The 19476-nt window shown below is 38.6% G+C and overlaps 1 protein-coding gene across 4 annotated transcripts; it reads left to right on the top strand.

Annotated features, from left to right (window-relative positions):
• Positions 1-790: 790 nt before the first annotated feature.
• On the top strand, positions 791-15322 carry AHCYL1 (adenosylhomocysteinase like 1). 4 transcript variants are annotated; one of them, XM_053454306.1, is made up of 17 exons: positions 792-1017; positions 3291-3402; positions 3835-3978; positions 4108-4208; positions 5261-5363; positions 5921-6018; positions 6096-6202; positions 6820-6936; positions 7066-7129; positions 7321-7409; positions 10902-10972; positions 11463-11557; positions 11872-11970; positions 14022-14090; positions 14709-14787; positions 14965-15085; positions 15195-15322. In XM_053454306.1, the coding sequence occupies exons 1-17, from the start codon at positions 928-930 to the stop codon at positions 15199-15201; spliced, it is 1566 nt and encodes a 521-aa protein (XP_053310281.1). In that variant the 5' UTR covers positions 792-927; the 3' UTR covers positions 15202-15322. The 4 variants fall into 4 exon arrangements, with proteins under 4 accessions (XP_053310284.1, XP_053310281.1, XP_053310283.1 ...); XM_053454308.1 differs by having other exon boundaries at positions 3294-3402; XM_053454309.1 differs by lacking the exon at positions 15195-15322 and having other exon boundaries at positions 791-1017; positions 3294-3402; positions 14965-15089.
• The last annotated feature ends 4154 nt before the right edge of the window (positions 15323-19476 follow it).

Below are 19476 nucleotides of genomic sequence, written 5' to 3' on the forward strand. Positions count from 1 at the left end.
GGGAACGGGCGGGAGTAGAACACCCACATTGAGGGAGTGGGCAGGATTTGTCAAAAAATCAGCTGGAGCGGGATTAAAAAAGCAGTCCCGCGCAGGGCTCTACCCCACTCTTTGCGGTTCCACCAGTGTGCCATCAGCAAAATAAATTCATGCTGTACACTAGCAGTGCTCTATATATTGTGATGCACTGGTAGTTGAGTTGGGGAAGATTTTACCACTAGGGCCAGCTCATATAATTATGCAATTAAAACAGACAAACTAATTAACAAGTTCCTAACAAATGTTTGGAGGTTCAACCTCTTGTTTGTTTCACTGGGGGTCATTTGCCATGTTTTTGGAGATTTGTACCAATGCACAAAAGTCTAGCTACTACCAATATCTATGCTTGTCCCAGAAAAAATATGTAGTTTTCTCTAGGTAAAATGTAGTGTATGTATATTTGTCAGCTAAACCTAACTGTAGGAAAACTACAGAAATTGGCCCTGTCTGCCAAGAGCCAAAATGTGCCCTGACCCCAGCACTCAAAGGATGGAACCTCTCTAAAATTTCAGTTCTCGCCTCCCCCAGAATCGCTAACGTTTAAAAAAAATATATTGATTTGTGTTGGTTACATGAAAAAAAAACTAAACAATTAAAATGCTAAACGTGCAATAATTCTCTCAGCTTTTGCGACCTGCCCTTCACGAATGTCGTTGCTTTTCCAAAGCACTGACAGAACTTTTCTGCCCTCTCGCGGTCACTTTTCCAGTGGACGTCACGTCACCGCGTTGCCCACACATTACGTTTAGATTGGATTGCCAGTCTCTACGACGCAACGACGGACCTCGCCGCACTGACCTTTATTATTCTTCTCTGTACTGGTGTCTGATTTGGACATCCGCAATTTCAAGTCGGAATCGCACTCAAGGCCCGAGTTTTAAAGTAACCATGTCGGGTACAGATGCAGTTTCTGCCGACGAACCAGACCCTGATGAGAAATTCACATTTATGGCCACTGTAAGCAAGACACCTAAGAAGGTAATGACGTCACATGTGTTCGTTACACTCTGTCGTGACGTTACTCGTTTACAGTCCGTTTTCTTGTCCATAACTTTAGTTCAGTTCTCGGTTTGCACATTTTGTTATCTGTATTATCTCATCCCTATTAGGACCTCTGACTTCCTCATTTAGCGCAGACCGGCGTCTCATTAACACGCCCCCCCCCCCGAGAAGATTTGTCATGTTACTTCACCTTTTCTGACGTGTATCTATAATAGCCAGCTGATATGTTATAGCCATTTATCCTTAATATACGTGCTATTGTTATATAATGTACTCCAACCGCTGACACCTATTCAATCTCATTTTTTTTTATCCCGGCATCTGACACTTGCTCTGCTTTTATGGAACATGCATACTCGGAAGTCTGCTAGGTGTATGCTGTCCAGTGGTAAATATCTATGGCTATAGCTAAGGTTATAATTTCTAATAAATTATAGGTACCAGAAGGAAGTCTTTAAAATGTAAATTAAAGCTTGAGGCCCCACTGGTCAGCACAGCAGATGTTAGGTTTGTTATGAAAATGGACTTGGATATTACATTATTTAGAATCTGCACATGTTATATTTACTATTTGTAAGATCTGCCTTATGTCTTCGTGTTTGCACATCGGTCCATTAGTAAGTATGCATATAAGAAATGCTGTTGGTCAACGTTTATTTATTTTATATATATAATTCCAAATGAAAGTAGTGTAACTATTATGGACCCTTAAAATATTTTACAGTCCCATACTGTAAGTTGCCACCACTCCTACTTTCTAATTTTGATCAGACTTAGCCAAGTCATGTGCACACTTTGTGGGAATTATATAAAGCAGCTACTAGTTGTAAGCTGCTGTTGTGTAGAAACGATTAATCACTTAGGAATTTTAAGGCTTTTAAAACGATATATGTGTTTTTTATTGCCAGCTCCAAGGCATATATCATTGAAGACATCCGATTGGATTGCAGCAAATAACTACTAACAGCGCCCTAAGCGCAAGTGTACAATCTAGAGGTGGACTGAAATAGATTTATTTAATATTTGGGAGTGTCATATGAATCAATGACTATATAGATTAAACGTGGCAACTATTTCTGATGGTAACTACCCTATTTCTACTTCAACACAGGAAGAGTCCTTTTGTGCAAACATGACTCTCATACATGAAAATAATCGCCAATCCCTCATTTCAAGTGGGAATAATGGGCTCGGTCAGCAGGGACACTGCAAAATTATCATAGACTTTTTGCAATTCATGTCACCAGTGGTGACCAAGTTTGTCCACCGCAAACCAGCATTTGGAGTGGAATAAGCAAACACTTTTTTTTTACTTGATAATGTGGTTTCTGGACTTGAGGGTATAACGTGTATGCAGTAATAATACAAGAGGTATTCTTTTTATATATTTAAATGTCTAATGTTATTGGAATAAGTATTGTTATTTAAATCCGTTACCTAGAACTAAGATCTCATCTGGGACCGATCGTTATAAATCCCAGTAGTTTGACTTATTGCATACATTCTTACATTCTTACTGCTATACATGACCTGAAACAACATGCTTAGTCTGCATTATGGTATGTCTTGTTAGCAGGCATTAAGGATAAGTGTATGGTTATTGCACAACCTCATTTTGGCATTCAGAGTATTTCTCTAATGCCTAAGGAGCTGTACCGTCGCCCCTCCCCCCCATTTGTTCACATCTCTGCTGGTGGTTTAACTCGAAAACCTCTTTAAGCTGATTTGGATATATTTAATATTTTTAGATTTTGCAAAGCATTGATGTAGTCCATGCAGGGTAGGAATTATGCGCAGTTAAGCCGCAACCAAAGCCCCCCCCCCCTGCAAGCTACCATTTTCTATTGCTGAAGTTTTGGTAGTCTCCAAGGTACATGTAATTACTGACGATATATGTTTGTAGTAGGAGGAGGGGATATTGGTAGAAATTATATCAGGATCTCTGACATAAAGTATATATGTGTGTTTTATGATTTATTATAAACAAATGATCAAATCAAAAATATATATACTGTTTGACCACTGAACTGTTCTAGACTTGCACACTTGTCTTTGGTTAGAAAAAAGATCCTTATCTTATTTTCCTGGTACACATGGATTTTTGAATGTTTTCAGGCCTAAAGTCGAAGTTTAAAGAGTGTCAATCAGTTTATCTATACCTTTTTTGTTTTTGTAAAATTTAATCTCATTTTATGGCATTTTTCTTGCTGTTAGTAATTCTCACATACTTGTTTCTCTGGCTCATGAAGCAGATCCAATTTGCAGATGATATGCAGGAGTTTAGCAAGTTTCCCACCAAAACCGGGCGTAGGTCTCTATCACGCTCTATTTCACAATCATCAACTGACAGCTACAGCTCAGGTAAGTCGAGAATCAAGTTTTAGCTTGGCATTGGTGATGTAGAGGAAACTAAAGCATTAGGATGGTGGCAGTAGGAGTTATTTAGATAAAATTAACCATTCTCATTATAAATCACTACAATCTGGCACTAGTCACAACATGGAACATTTGAGGTTAATCACTTCTAGTATATATAAACAGTATATGCACTATAATGAAAATATTGATCAGGAAGATGTGGTATTGCCACTTTAAGATAAAATGTGCATATGAAGGCCTGCTGTACCCACTTCATAATGTAATTGAATTTGCACGCATTAACGTTTTTTTTTTAAATCTAAATCAAGTATAGACAAACTGTAGATGTAGTATCACTTACTACATTGCTGTCTGTCGTACCCTTTTGTAGCTTTGTTATTTTATCTAGAGCGTGTGTATTTCTTTTATGTTTAGTGGCTTCTTATACAGACAGTTCGGATGATGAGATTTCTCCAAGAGACAAACAACAAACTACCTCTAAAGGCAGCACAGACTTCTGTGTCAAGAACATTAAGCAGGCTGAGTTTGGCCGAAGGGAGATTGAGATTGCAGAACAAGGTGATCAGTTTTTTTTGTTTTGTTTTTTAATAGCAAGTCTCATTACTGTTTGTTATGGAGATTGATAGCCAGAAAATGCTCGGGTGTGTGTATCCTGAGTAAGCCGTTTCTCCCTTGTGACATTTCCAGAAATGACAGCTCTGATTTCCCTGAGGAAGCGAGCACATGGGGAGAAACCTCTATCAGGAGCGAAGATAGTGGGTTGCACGCACATTACAGCACAGACCGGGGTTAGTGCAAAAGATCCAAAGTTACTGACAAACTTTTCTGAATCTCTCCAGAGTGTGACTACTGAAAAATTAAATATACTGCCAGCTGAGAGCTGCATGTTGCAGTTAATTTCTGGTCTGCCTGTTTCGGGTTACCGGTTTCCTTTTTGAAAGTTAGAAGAGTTGGCATTTTGTTTTAAGAAATTATTTTAAACTACTGATACAAGATGAGTTTTTAGGTGAATATTTACCCCAACATTATGGACCAAATCTGTAATTTAACAAACACACCCTGCACTGGTGTTATGAATGTTTGTTGTAAGTGTGTGGTGTTTTTTTAGTTTCCGTGAGTCAGTCCCTGTAATGTTAGAATAATTATACCTGATTCTTTGTACCAAGAAACATGTTCTTTTAAAACTGCTTTGAAATACAAACCATGAAAACCCTGCTTCTCCTCATGTTCTGTAGCTTGTGTTTGTATGTTGACATAAGTTAGCATATAGGTAGTATATTCCTTGGTCCGGAGTTAAAATGAATCCACCTTAATTATATCAAGTAGATAGATTTATATAATAAATATTGCATGGGTAAACTGTCTTTAAAGATATTATGTATAAAAAAAGGATAATAAACACACCATAATTATTACAGTTTTGGGAGTTTCATTTTAAAATCAAATGTATTTATGGCTGGAGTAGGTAACAGTAATATTGTTTCAAAGAGTTCTGCAGTTTTAGGGAGACCTATGCATAAGTGGACATTTACTACAGTGCATTTTACTTTGCATTACAATGTGTTTATGCTGTCCAGGAGCACCTCGTCGGAGTTCTCTTGTGCTACATTTAGTAAACCTAGCGTGTTAAACTCATCACTTAATTCAACAAACATTTTAGCTTTGACAATAGATGATATGGCATGATAGAAAAATTGTAATAATTGCAATCAGTATACATGCCTGTTATATGTATGGGCATGTTTGTTTGAGAAAGTGAAGTCCTTTTGTAGCTGATGAGTACTCTTACTCGTTTTTTCATGTTGTATTTGACTTTTTACTCATTTTCATATACTTACAGGTTCTGATTGAGACACTCTGTGCACTTGGTGCACAGTGCCGCTGGTGTGCTTGTAACATCTACTCAACGCAGAATGAGGTGGCTGCTGCATTGGCGGAGTCTGGTATCTGCACTGATTCTCTGAATATGCTTTATACTTAAATATTCCTCTCTCTTTATAATGCCTACATAAGCGGCACACACACATTCATTTCAACTTAACTCCTGTGAATTATTTATTTCCACATGATACAGATATTCTACCACAAAGATGACCGAGCTTACTCAGACACTCACAGTGCTCACAATCACACAACCATCAGGCACTCATACCTATCCAGGCTTTGTTACCTCTTCCTGCAGTTGGATCCCCTCTTTTATAGCAGAGGAGCATCTACGCTCCATAGACTGCATGCCAGCAGAGGTCCCAGTGTTTAATCCTGGCACACAGCACCTCATTCTCAAGACAGGCAGGATTGCTGTGCAGCCGATCCAGCAACTGAGTGCCTGGGTGCCAGAGTAGGATGTTTAAAAGGCCTGCAGGGTACATGTTTGATACTATTCTGCTTCCAGTAGATGCTTCATTTATTTATTTATTTTGCCCTATTTCTCTTACCTACTTTACCATTAAATTATATTTTTTTCAGATTCCTTGAGCGGAAATTCTATTTTTTCTTATAGGTGTTGCCGTCTTTTCCTGGAAAGGAGAGTCAGAAGATGATTTCTGGTGGTGTATCGACCGCTGTGTGAATGCCAGTAGTGGATGGCAGGCAAATATGGTAATTAGTAATTCAGAGTTATCCAAAACCTTTATTAGTTCTTTGGTCATAAAAATAAATGTAATTTTGTATCTTAGATCCTAGATGATGGAGGGGACTTAACTCATTGGGTCTATAAGAAGTATCCACATGTTTACAAAAACATCCGTGGAGTTGTAGAGGAAAGTGTGACTGGAGTCCACAGGTGAGAAGGTATTCCAACAGTAGAGCCATGACACTAAGATAAAATAATGTAAACTTACCAGTGTCATGTACTCTATCCTATACTAACTTATATCTTACCAGCATCTGCATTGATATCTGTTCTAAGTTAATTTTGGCTGTTCGGTATATGAAAATTTCCATCACTCTAAACCCCCACTTGACCTAAAACTAACCGAGGACTTAATATTATTATAGATACTAGGGCAAAACTACAGGCAAATGATTGTGTTTAAGAAATGCAATGCATTATGAGATTTAGTCTCTCTGGATAGGAAGAGACTCGTGGTTAAATGAAAATAGTTTCAGGAAGGGTTTAGGAATGGATACACATACACATGGTCTCACGCAAGTATGGGCTTCCTGGATGTAATGCTCTTTTTGGAACGTATTTGAGGTTTGAGGATTATATGCATTTTAGTATGAGAATCAGTCAGGTGGCTTATTGTTATTATCTTTTATTTATATTGCTTCATACAATACATATATTCGAGGACAGACTAAGACAAACCAATACATTAGGTGAAGAGGGCTCTGCTTGAGAACTGTTAGGAACTACTCTTAATTTAGTAAATTTATTTTGTTTCTCTTGTGAATTAGACTTTATCAACTATCCAAGGCCGGCAAGCTGTGTGTTCCTGCCATGAATGTGAATGATTCCGTCACCAAACAGAAATTTGATAATCTGTACTGCTGTCGGGAATCCATATTAGATGGGTGAGATGGTGTGATAGCCCACCTTTTGGCATCTAAAACACTACATTGTGTGGTTTCTGGTAGATTACAAGCTTGTTAAGTAGGCAGTAGCTATTAGAATGAGGCACACATGTTTCATTTTTTACACAGGCTTAAGAGAAGCACAGATGTTATGTTTGGCGGCAAGCAGGTTGTGGTGTGTGGCTATGGAGAAGTAAGAACCCTCTTTTCTTTTTTTAAATGTTCATTAATATATCTAGTAAAGATGGCTTAACCTTTATAAGACCACTTGGCAAAGTGCTTAGCGTTTTGAAAGTCTGTGTTTACACTGTGAAAATCAGTGATCTGACTCCTAAACACTTGTATCTAATGTTACCCTTTGACTGTATGGCTCTCCTTATTCAGGTTGGAAAGGGATGCTGTGCTGCTCTGAGGGCCCTGGGTGCTGTTGTCCATGTAACAGAGATTGATCCAATCTGTGCCCTTCAAGCTTGGTAATGTACTTGTATACAACTTTTTAAGAATATAAGCAGTTAGCAACCATAAAAAATACTTTTTTTGTACATACCTAAAAAAAAAAAAAAAATCCTAAAAATGTTGACTCTTCGTTACAAATATGTCAGTTGATTATGTAGTATTTTTATAGCTGTTAGTATAACTGTGTTTATTAAAACTACCTGTGTGTTTTTGCTTTGTATTCACTGTAGCTTATTCGATATCGTTTAAATGTAAGGAGCTATTTTTACCATTTAGACCAAAGGATACAGAACTAGCACCCCACTTTTCCTGGCATTAAAAAAGCTTAGAAAGCAATCTTTGCATAAGTGTTGCTGTAATGTGTCGATGTTGAGGCATTCAGCAACACAGAGATCGTCATCAGGGGCCCCTCCCCAGACGTCAAAGTCTACCAAACACACTATATGGCAGCGGACATCTGATTTAAGAGCTTAGGAGGCTATGGCTTCAATGGTGTCGCTGAAATGCTTCGAAAGCAAGGCATTCAGCAACACTGAAAACCCACCCCAGGACGCACTGTGACAGCTTTGGAGAGGGGTCACAAGCGTCAGATTTTGCCTCAGATACCCGCGTCCTTTAAAGAAATAAACAAATTTCCAAGAGGGTCTCTCCAGACCCCTTTTGAGAACTCTTCAACCATACAAGTCAGTGGAGCCCACTGATAATTATGCAGTGATGATACCACCCAGTTTCAACAAAATGTAAAAAAAAAAAAAAAAAAAAAGTTTATTTTTATGAGAGTGCTAAAATTAGCGCTGTATCTTCATGGAAAGAGGTAAAATACTTGCATTTCAAATACGCAGGGGGTTTCTACCAAAATGCCAGCATTTGATTTGAAATAGCGAAATGCTATTTCTACTTATTGCCCTATAACTTGCAAAAAAACAAATAGTAGAATGTATTTAGCAGGTTTTTTCATTAGCCTTTGTAGATGAGTAAAAGATTTTTCAAATAAGTTTTTTACATTTTTCATCATATTTTATTATTGTTTTTATAGGAAATTAGATAAAGCCCTTCTTGTCCTGAAAAAAAACAATATATAATTTGTGGGGGTACACTAAATGGGAGGAGAAAATTACAGCTTAACACGAGCAGCGTAAAAGTGTTAAGTGGTCACGAAGGGTACAAAAAATAAAAAAACAGCCTGGCCATTAAGGGGTTAAGGAATAATAATCTAAATCCAATGAAGACAAATTCAGATGGCTGCATCATCCATTATCTGTTTTCAGCGATCCATGTTAATTTAGTGTTCTGAACTGCATTTGGATCTGTTTTAATTGTTACATACTCACGAAAAGACAGTGTGTAATGCCAGTTGAAGGGTACACTTGTCATTCCGAAGAGTGTGTACACTCAGAGCTTGTTAACTGCAATGGGGACCACTGCTGCTTGATGCCTGGTGATCATTGGGAACCAGCAACAGCCAATTTCCCCTACTTCCACCCTAATTTTGTTACCAGAAAACTGTCTTCCCCTCTGCCTTTCTTCTCTGTGATTTGGAAAGAGGCAGAGGTGTGTGTGTGTGTATATATATACCGTATTTGCTCGGTGAAGACGACCCCCCAAAATCTGAATATTTACTTAGGAAAAAAAGAAAAAGCCTGAATATAAGACGACCCTAAAGGAAAAAAGTTTTACCAGTAAATGTTAATTCATGTAAACTATTTTTTTAATAAAAGCTATGATTTAGAAAAATATTTTTTTTGTTTTTATTTCCTTGTATTTTCCAACCTGTCCCCCAGTTACGCACATCTGCCCCCAGGCTTGCCACACCAATATGGCACTGTGGCCCATGATATGCCTTTTAACCCTCTATATGCCACTGCGCCCCATGGTATGCCTTTTGACCCCCTATGTGCCACTCTGCCTCCAGAAATGCCTTATACCCCTATATCCCATTCTGGCATTTAGGGGGTTAAAATGCATATTATGGGGCAGAGTGGCATATAGGGAGGTATAAGGCATTTCAGGAGGCAGAGTGGCATTAAGGGAGTTAAAGGCATTGTATAGAGCACTCTGCCTCCAGAAATGCCTTATACCCCTATATGCCACTCTGGCATTTAGGGGGTTAAAAGGCAAATTATGGAGCAGAGTGGCATATAGGGAGGTATAAGGCATTTCAGGAGGCAGAGTGCTCTATTAAATGCCACCTGAAATGCCTTATACCTCCCTATATGCCACTCTGCCCCATAATATGCAGTTTAACCCCCTAAGTGCCAGAGTGGCATATAGGGGTATAAGGCATTCCAGAAATGCCCTATGTAACACACACGCTTACCGGTGCTTCCAATGTCCGGCTGTATTGCCGGGGCAGCGGGTTGACGTCTCCTTTCGCTGCAGCCGGAAGGAGGTGGAGTTGGCAGCGGGGGTTTGTCTGCGTCCGTCGCGGATACCTTCCCCGGCTGTCAGAGATCAGAGTTCCCAGCACCGGTGCGGCACTCCTTCCGGCTGCAGCGGACGTTGTCTACGCGGATCGCGTAGACGTCAACCTGGTGCCCCGGCAATACAGCAGGAAGCACCGGTAAGTGTGTGTGTGGGGGGATGTTAAATGGCGGGGGGGGGGGAGAGACAGGAGGATCCAGGTCGCCTGCAGCGGTGCGGGAGATCTGGATCTTAGTCTCATAATCAGCCCTCTATTTGAGGTCTGATTAGAAGATGACCCCGATTAGAAGACGAGGGGTATTTTTCAGAGCATTTGCTCTGAAAAAAACCTCATCTTATAATCGAGCAAATACGGTATATATAATATGTGTTAAAAGTCCCCAAACACCTTTCTACCCCTCCCCGTACACTTGCTTTTGCTACTCACCAAATCCAAAATTATTTGTTTATAGAAATATCAAAATGTATTATGCAACATTGAGGTTGCTTGCAGTGTATTTTGTTGTCCTGTTATATTACACATTGTCCTATGTGTTGCATGTTCATATGCCTGCTTCTCTTATGACATTGTGGCTAATTATTTTATAAATTCCTTCTATAAGTATGTTAATATGTAAGTTAGGCTCTGTTTCTCACTGTGTGTGTCGCACCTCTGTGAGGTAGATTAGATAATAGGAACCAAAGAGATCAGATACTGTCTGACTTCAATAGGGTCTTTTCATTTTCCATACTGTTACAGAAGAAAGAAAAAAAAAATGATCAGGCACTTACAACATGGCCATTAATGCCAACAGGACATAGCAGGTATCTGACTATTGAGGAGCGGCTTTTTGTGGTCCATAGAAAATACTAGCTAGCTAAGGTTAATGTTACCCTTTTTCTGTAAAAAAAAAAAAAATAATGAAACCTATTTGTAAATATTCCAAATATACAAACAGCAATATAAACGTCCCCCCAGCATATTGTCTGATACTTCAATGCCTGACGTAGTGGTTTGCCACATAAAAGTATAGCTACAATATGCAGACATTATGCTAAGTGGACAGAGTCTAGCACGTTAACAATGAAAGCCTCACTATATTTTTCAGCATGGAGGGTTTTCGTGTGGTGAAACTTAATGAAGTCATACGGCAGATGGATGTGGTCATCACATGCACAGGTAATAAGGAAAACAAGTACTTTAATGGTACAGTCTAATGTCTCAAACACCCTCTTTCACGAACAATGTATGTTAAAGTGCCCTGCGAAAACTTGATATTTATCCAACTATCATTGCCACTGATTGGATGCTTGAAACAGTCAATCAGTGGCAGGAAAGTGATGTTGAAATCAATGGCAGCACTTTCCACACAGTCACACTGGGGACTGAACAGACCCCTGCAGGCAGTGTTCACCTGAAATAGAGCTGAAGGTGAGTATGTCATGTGCAGGAAGAAAGATGTGTTTGGGCTGCACACATCCTCTGCAAGACATTTAGCTGGAGAGTGTGAAAAGGGGACCAAACCAACCACACCAATTTAAAGGGGCCACGCAGCTATTACATGCAAATGATTGCTGAAGTGTCCCTTTAGTATGTCTCTCAGTCACAGCAAACTGCCGCTTTTTAAGTTGTAATAGTCCTTTGCAGGTGTGAAACTTTGTTTTTGCAGGTAATAAAAATGTGGTGACACGTGAGCATCTGGACCGCATGAAAAATGGGTGTATTGTGTGTAACATGGGGCACTCAAACACAGAGATTGATGTGGTGAGCTGTAAATGTTAATTCTTTTTAGATTTGGACTTTTATAAAACATACATAGGTCCCTAGAATATTTCTGATATTTACTATTTTTATTTTAATAAATCTACTTTTTTGTGCTTCTGTGTTGCTTTCCATGCGTATTGTGAAGGTGTTTTAATTCAGTAAGGAAGTTCCTCAAACTTCTCACTATGTTCAGCAGAGACTATACAAGCTTAAAATGCTATTTAAATATTTGTTACACAACATAGATTTTTTTTTCTGGTTATATAATTATTGCATATTGTACATTGACTTTAACTTTTGTTTTTTTTATATAGACTAGCTTGCGCACCCCAGAGCTCACCTGGGAACGTATCAGATCTCAAGTGGACCATGTAATCTGGCCAGATGGTAAAAGAGTTGTCTTGCTGGCTGAGGTAAAGTCTTAATTGAAGTGGTACAGTTGAACAAGATCTTTTCATAAATTCTGTTTTAAAAATTCTGCTTAAGTATTCCATAGACCTCTCAGACCTCTGTCACCTTTTCCCATGGGTCATGGCTTAATTCCTTGTCCATTGTATATCACAGAATATCACTGGTTAAGTTGTCAGCTGTGTCATTGATTTAGACAAGTAGTCACCAGTGTGGATTTCCATTAGCATTGGCATATGATCATGGGTTTTTCATGGTCCACCCACTCATTCATTGCTCCGAATAATGATGTTAATGAGTAACAAATCATACAATAATATTTTTAGACCACATGTTGACATTATTTTGTCAGCCAGACTAATCTCTAGATGAACTATTAAGAAGAACAAGTGAATGCCCATCCTGACCAACTGGGGGTCCCTCCACCATACATGCAGCCCAGCGGCAGAACCCCCCGAAAACATTGTAGGGTTTATTAAAGAAGCAAATAATTGGTGAGAATTTCAAGGGATGTGCAAGAGAATTGCCAAAGCAGAGTTGGAGTAACGATAGTAACGGTCCAGAATTTTCATTTCGGTACTTCCCTAGACCTTTATGAAAGATGCAATGCGTACGCACCTGATTGGCACAAATGATGCCAGTTACTTAACTTTTTCATTTGCAATTGGTGCTAAGGTGCAAATCTGATTTGGCAGTTGTGATTGCTCTCCCAGTTCAATAACGTAGGAGGAGATCTTTTGTTTTTGTGTTGATTTTTTTTTTTTTTACATTTATTTTGTTGCATTTGAGGGAACGGGGTGGGGGCTAACCTGTTCTCATGTATAACTGAAATGTTCTTAACATATGCCAACATTGTTGTTCCATTGGCAAAAAAAAGTTTTGATGATACTATTGATAGTTTAAAATTTGTAAAACTACTCCACCACATTTCCATTTTTTCCAGGGGAAAACCTTTTTTTTCCTGTTTTTTTTTTTTCCCATAGCTTCAAAATTTCTGGAAATGTTACTTCTCTATTGCTACCCACTGTCATTTTTAAAAAAGTTAACCTACTCATTCTCGCTTGTGTAAATTTAACCACCACCTTTACACCTCACCATTACATCTCCCCTGTGTCAGATCATCTACCTGCCTGTCATGTGCTTTTCTATTAGGTCCCTGTATTGTAATCTGATTTCTTTATAACTTGCTTGCATTATTTTATACACTAACATATACATGTACACTCATTCAAATGCACGATAACACACACATACTCACACTTTACATATACATACCTTCATACTCACAAGTGACACATCTTTGATCCAGTTCACATGGTGGAAATGTACATCTATCTTTTACACACTAACCTACTTACACATACACATGCCTAACTTTTTTGGCTCAGGAATGTGCTTATCCACAGACTGGTGAAGGCTCTGCTGCTCCCTCTCTGTCCTCACATGTTGCTGATGTCATATCCCGATACTGTGACTTTGAGTGCTGGGACTGAGGGAGTTCTTCCCCTAGGGACCACGTAGCAGTCCAGCGGTGTGCCTGACCTTGGGGAAAGGGGTTGTCCTCCCCATCACACAATGCAAGGGTATCCCCTATGGCAGTGGGGCCAGTGAAGGGAGATCTTATGATCACTCTTTAAAACTGCATTCAAAAAAACGTAAACCCAAAAACATTTTATGAATTTGTCAAGCTTTGCTTTATCAGACACGTTCAGTAATAGCATATCCTGACAGAGTGACACTATATGTATTGTCACATGAGATGTTGGTGCTGGCCAGTATGAGTTTGTTACACTACTTTGTGGAAAAGATTGGAGACCTAGACAGGAATTGTTTGCTTCGTCTGTTTGTTTTTGTATTTTAGGAATACAAGAATTAAAACGTACTTATGGCTACAGAAGTGTTCACTGACTTTTATTCCAACACAGACATTGCTAGATATTACTCAAAAGGCAATACTTTTCTTTTGGGGTGTATCTCATTTGTGTGAACCAGGGCTGTTCATAAAGTGGACATGTGTGTGAAACAGATATAGTGATACATCTCTCCTACCTCACAGGGTCGACTCCTCAACTTGAGCTGCTCAACCATTCCTACCTTTGTTCTCTCCATTACAGCAACCACGGAGGTGAGTTTTAACGTATACAAGCAAGAGAACTGTGAAACACAAACATCTTCCTTTCAACATTGGCATATACATATGTGTGTGTTCTGCTATATGGGAACGCTACCACATCACTTTACTTATTTCTGTCCCTAAAGCTCCCTTTCTATAATATCCTCGCTCACATTCAATTGAGGATACATTAAACAGCCAATGGTTTCACAATTTATTTTGTATATTGTATACTGTATTGTCCTGATTATAGGCCCACTTTTTCCCCTTAATTTAAAATCTTTAAATCAGGGGTGCTACTTATTATACCACAGGTATATCAATCAACGGAATTTGGGGTCGGCCTACCTTCTCTGGCGGCTGCTTCCATGTTTATCTTCTTGTTCTTCTGTCTTTGTCTGCTTCTCCCCTTGTGTCTTCCGTATTCTTCTCTGTGAACCGGCCAGTCTGTGTGCTTACATAATAGGAGAGAAGCTGTCCTCCTGACTCTGCTCTTTTGTGGAAATACCCGATAGGGCAGAATAATGCAGACAGATTTGTGAAGAAAGAGAAGCCTTTACTATATGGTTGTCAGTATACTATGTGTAAAGAGATGGTTGCAGAAACATTTATGTTGACTGTCTTTAACAGGCACTGGCTCTAATTGAGCTTTATAATGCTCCTGAGGGGAGATACAAACAGGATGTGTACCTGTTACCCAAAAAGATGGGTAAGTCATAATATGTACCTTTTGTAATGATAGTATATCGATCTACAGAATTTGGCCCTACATATATCAATTTGTGTTCATCATAGACCCCTTCATGTTTTAGTTTACCTTTAGTTCACAATAATTTAAGTTTTTGTTTCATTCTACTGGCTAAATTTATGTACGTATTACCCTCAGATGAGTATGTTGCCAGCCTGCACCTGCCTTCCTTTGATGCACACTTAACGGAGCTAAGCGATGATCAAGCTAAGTACTTGGGTCTCAATAAAAATGGACCTTTTAAACCCAATTACTACAGGTAACTTAGACACACTAGTAAAACAATTCTAACAAAATACTATGCACATTTACATACTATGTTCTGCTGGTTTTTGTCATATAAACATTTTTTCTTCTTCTTCTTCTAGATACTGATGCTTTGATCCAGAAACTCATACTGTGATTTCTCAAGACAGCTTTAGATACAAAAGTCTTGCCATTGTATGTTTGTTTTTAAATTGATGTTTTTAATTGTTTCTGTTTGCATGTTTTCTTCTTCTCATTTTAAAAGGAAGTTCATTTACTTCACACTTTGACAGAACTCCAAGATTCTAACATGTACGATTCCCACAAATATTCTGGCACATGAAAAGATTTGCGGAGGCCTGTATTTTTTTGTTTTGGTTTTATCTGCCTTATCTCACATTGGTACTTCCTGTTTTTCATTCCCTTTTTATTAGCTTAATATTTAATATCTCTGCATACAGTGTGGACCAATATTTGGAAGAGTATTATTCAGTTTCAATTGGCTATTTCAAGTGAAATAGAAGCCCCATGGCCAAATCAATTATTTCCTAACTATTGGCACTCTCCATACATGATATCTATATATGCATTAAAAATAATTTGCTCTGTAGACTGTAGAATTTCACATGGCACGGTGTGAATGCAGCAGAATACTAAGCGCAGTGTGTTGGTGTATAAAGTATTCTTGTTTTGTTTAATCTAAATCAGATTTATCATTATTTTTCTCTAATTATAAATGATTTAATTAAGTAACTTCATATCTTACAGTAGTTACAAAATATCTCTTTCCTGCTAGGCCATAAAGACGTTATTCTGTTCCCAGCCTAATACCAGTTTGGTTGTATGTATGATTAATCTGCAGCCCTAGGATTGACTTGATGGTGCTCAGACAGACCCATGTCATGCATGTGATAGCTGCCTTCTTGTAGAATATGAAGGTCTTAGATTTTAGGGAATCAAATCCATTTTAGTAGCATCAAAATCAAGAAATAATTCTCTGCTATTCTGTGTAAATGCTGCATGAAAATGAGCAAAGGGCTGAAATCAAACTGAAGCCATGTAGCTGTGGGATTCCTGTAGCCATTCACTGATTATTTTAATTGCACGTTGTAAGAGATTTATTTTATATATACATTTTATATATATATATATGAATGATTTTTATTGAATGCAATATTACATTGATCCGTGCAAAAAAGCAATACATAAATAAAGCCAAGTTAAGATTAAAGTCTTGCCTGACTCATTTTATTACGTTTTAGGTTGTTTGATCATTTTTCGGTGGATGTTTATAAGAGGGGGGAAAAAATAAACCAATGAAACAACGAACTTCCACCATAGTGTTTTTTGTTTTATAGCTTCACTTAATTTCTTAAAAGTACTCCTTTTTTTCAGGTTTTCACATAATACACTAATTTCCTTTTTTATGTACTGTACCCAAATTATATTTTTCAGGGCTTCCTTTAATTACCATAGATACTATTTCTTGATTTATAAAGGACCATCATTATTTGGTATGCATACAATTCTAAAAAGACTGGTGAAAAAAATTGTTATTCGTACAGACTTGTGCCGATTATGGTAGTGGCAGTTCTAGATAGCCTTTAACCGTTTCAGAGGCGCTGGTCTAACATTGGGGAGCTTGGGTGGTACTACCCACTAATTTATCAAGGGCCATTGTCCAAATGGTTGCTGCTCAAATAGCAGTGCTCTAGTTTAAGTCATCAGTCACATCCCTAAATGGCTTCAGAACCACCACTACCTGCACCATTAATGCCCATTCGTCACTGCCAAATAGGTGGGACACTCCAATGTTCTGCTCAAAGGACAAGGAGTGAAGAGCATGCTGCTCTTTTAGGGTCCGCGTCATCATGTCAAGTTCCAGTGAGTAACTAAATTAGACGGTGGTGGGGAAGATCTGCCTTCTCCTGCTCCCCCCTCAGTTGCTGGCTTGCCTTTATGCTATGGTGAAAATGCCCCGCAATCAAACGTTTCAATGAATTTCAAAAGCCTACAGTGCCTGCCAGTTGGAATAGCTGTGCAAAACAAACCCACAAAGTCCCTGTCTCTGCTTTCACCATGTTTGCTGCCAAATCAGTCACCACCATTTCTACTGCTGTGCCTGCCTGTGGTCCAGTCCACTGCACCACACAAAACAAAGTTCATATTGAATTTTACACCATTTGGAACAAACATGCCATTACAAACAAACATACCCGACGCATAAACTGGATCCTGCGTGCCAAAAGCAACAGCAAACAATTTGCACCATCATTTGGGGCCAATCTTCCTAGAGGAGCAGACATTCGGAATAAAGCATGCCTTACAAACCACAGAAAAGAGAAAAAAGGGTCCGCCGGGGCGTGTTTAAGTAGAACTCTACCAAGGAAATGACATCAGGAGGGGGCAGATACTTGCCATTTATCCTAATCCCTTTTAGCTGGGTGAAAATTCTAACGTGTAAAGGGCTGGAAAAACTGCCTAAGGTCAAAAAAGCAATTTCCACAGAGAAAAAAACGTTTTTCCTGGCGTTTTTCATCAAGAAAATAACGCAGGACAAAAACCCAAGTGGAAACCTAGCCTAAGAGCTGCAAAAAGTCTGCTGATGTGTGCTGCTCATCCATAACCTCCACATGGAGTAGGAAGGATCTATCACCCTGCTGCCATTCCGCCCCAGTTCCACTCCTGTTACCCTGCGTGCCTACACCAGTTTGGGTGGTACACTCCTCCAAAATTAGAGGAAAAAAATTACAGGAAAACGGCAACACTGAAAAATTTTAAAAGAGCCTTTGTCCCAAAGTGTACTAAGAGTAAGAAACAGTCTTGTTTGTTAAGGGGTAAATATTTTTGAAAACTAGACAACCCAGGATATTTGGATAGGCGTATTGCCATGTTTTATGCAGCTGTTTCCACGCCATCTACATACACCGCACTGTTTATTTGGCATATCATATTTGTGTTCAAGCAACATCCTTTTATGAGAGAAAACTCACACATGCATAGGTTTGCCACGTTTAGGTGATTAGTCTGTAGTGCTGTTTGAATTCAGAACCATATGGAAGACACCCAAACTAAACTTAAAGGCAGACATGCCAAAGTGGTTTACCAATGGCATTGGGAGGATTTTTTATAATTATTGTTGCCATCAGTAGACACGAAAGGTACTACCCCAAATTACATTTTCATCCATTTCTCTATATTACGGATGTTCCAAGAGAGAATCGAGTCATTGATCCTTTCATTGGACCAACATGGCAAAATAGGTATCCAAGAGGTAAAAAAATCCTTGTCAGATATTACCACGTCAAGTTTGCATGTGTCTATTTGGCCACACAATCCCACTTACAACTGTGTAGGGAACACCAAATCAAAAGATAGCAAAGCCTATATAATAAACATACAAGGGTGATAAATCATAAATAATAAGCTATCGCTCATAACAGCACACCAACATAAGTAAAATATAGGTTAGTAGTACAATATCCCTGTGTGTAAAAGTAATACACAAATACATGCAATTACAAGTACAATTGTTTGTAAAACATGACAAAATCCCAGGGGCAAATACCAGAGTTAAAGTCCCAGTCAACAAGTGAGCTGCTCTGTCTACCCTTTAGCACAAGGATACCCGAGGTTTTCATACTAAAAAATATGCATAATATATTGCTGAGTTATATTTTATTTCACTAAATCGCCCATAATACCATCAGAAACTACGAAACACCGAACTCTCTCTCCTTCCACAACGGTTAAGTTATTATAGGGTTTGTCTTCTGCTTCACATAAAGAACCTCCATTTTAAGATCTTTCTCAGGGTTACTGTCAAAATGGAATTTTACGGCTGCACTCCAATATAAAATACAGGCCTAAAGCAGAATAGCGACTGTTAACAAAATGTTTAAAAAAAACCATTTTCCTCAGGCCAAGAGCCTACTAAACTAATGATCCGTATCAACTATTTTACCTTAAAGAGGGACATTACTACGTCATTCTATTAAATATATTCATTTAACACCAGGGTTACTTACATTCTATTATTTTCATTCATTTAAACTACTAGTAACCCCAAACTTTAAAATAAACATCAAAAACAGTGTGCGCGTTAACCTTTTGAGGAACTGGCATTGTTCCAATAGTACACTATCAATAGTACTTTGTTTTGTCTTAATACGTCAAAAGTATAATACGTCTATATAAACAACTAAACCTTACGAACTCACAGCAGTACTGTTTTATTTCGGGGAGTTATTTTGCACGACTTTTAACAAACTGCTCTTCGCTATATAAAAACATTGTAATACTTCATATATCTGTCTATTGCAAGAGCCATCCCTTCTTGAAGGAAGGCGGTGACACGGCGCTCGCGTTCCATTGCGGAAATGTCCAGCTCGAAGACCTCGCGAG

This window comes from Spea bombifrons, chromosome 2 (assembly GCF_027358695.1).
Source record: "Spea bombifrons isolate aSpeBom1 chromosome 2, aSpeBom1.2.pri, whole genome shotgun sequence".
Lineage (NCBI taxonomy): Eukaryota > Metazoa > Chordata > Amphibia > Anura > Pelobatidae > Spea > Spea bombifrons.

Coding starts and splice junctions, on each gene's coding strand:
- AHCYL1 (XM_053454306.1), top strand. CDS start 928: ATGTCGGGTACAGATGCAGTTTCTGCCGACGAACCAGACCCTGATGAG. Junction 10,973..11,462: donor TGTGGTCATCACATGCACAG/GTAATAAGGAAA, acceptor TTGTTTTTGCAG/GTAATAAAAATGTGGTGACA. Junction 11,971..14,021: donor GAGTTGTCTTGCTGGCTGAG/GTAAAGTCTTAA, acceptor CCTACCTCACAG/GGTCGACTCCTCAACTTGAG.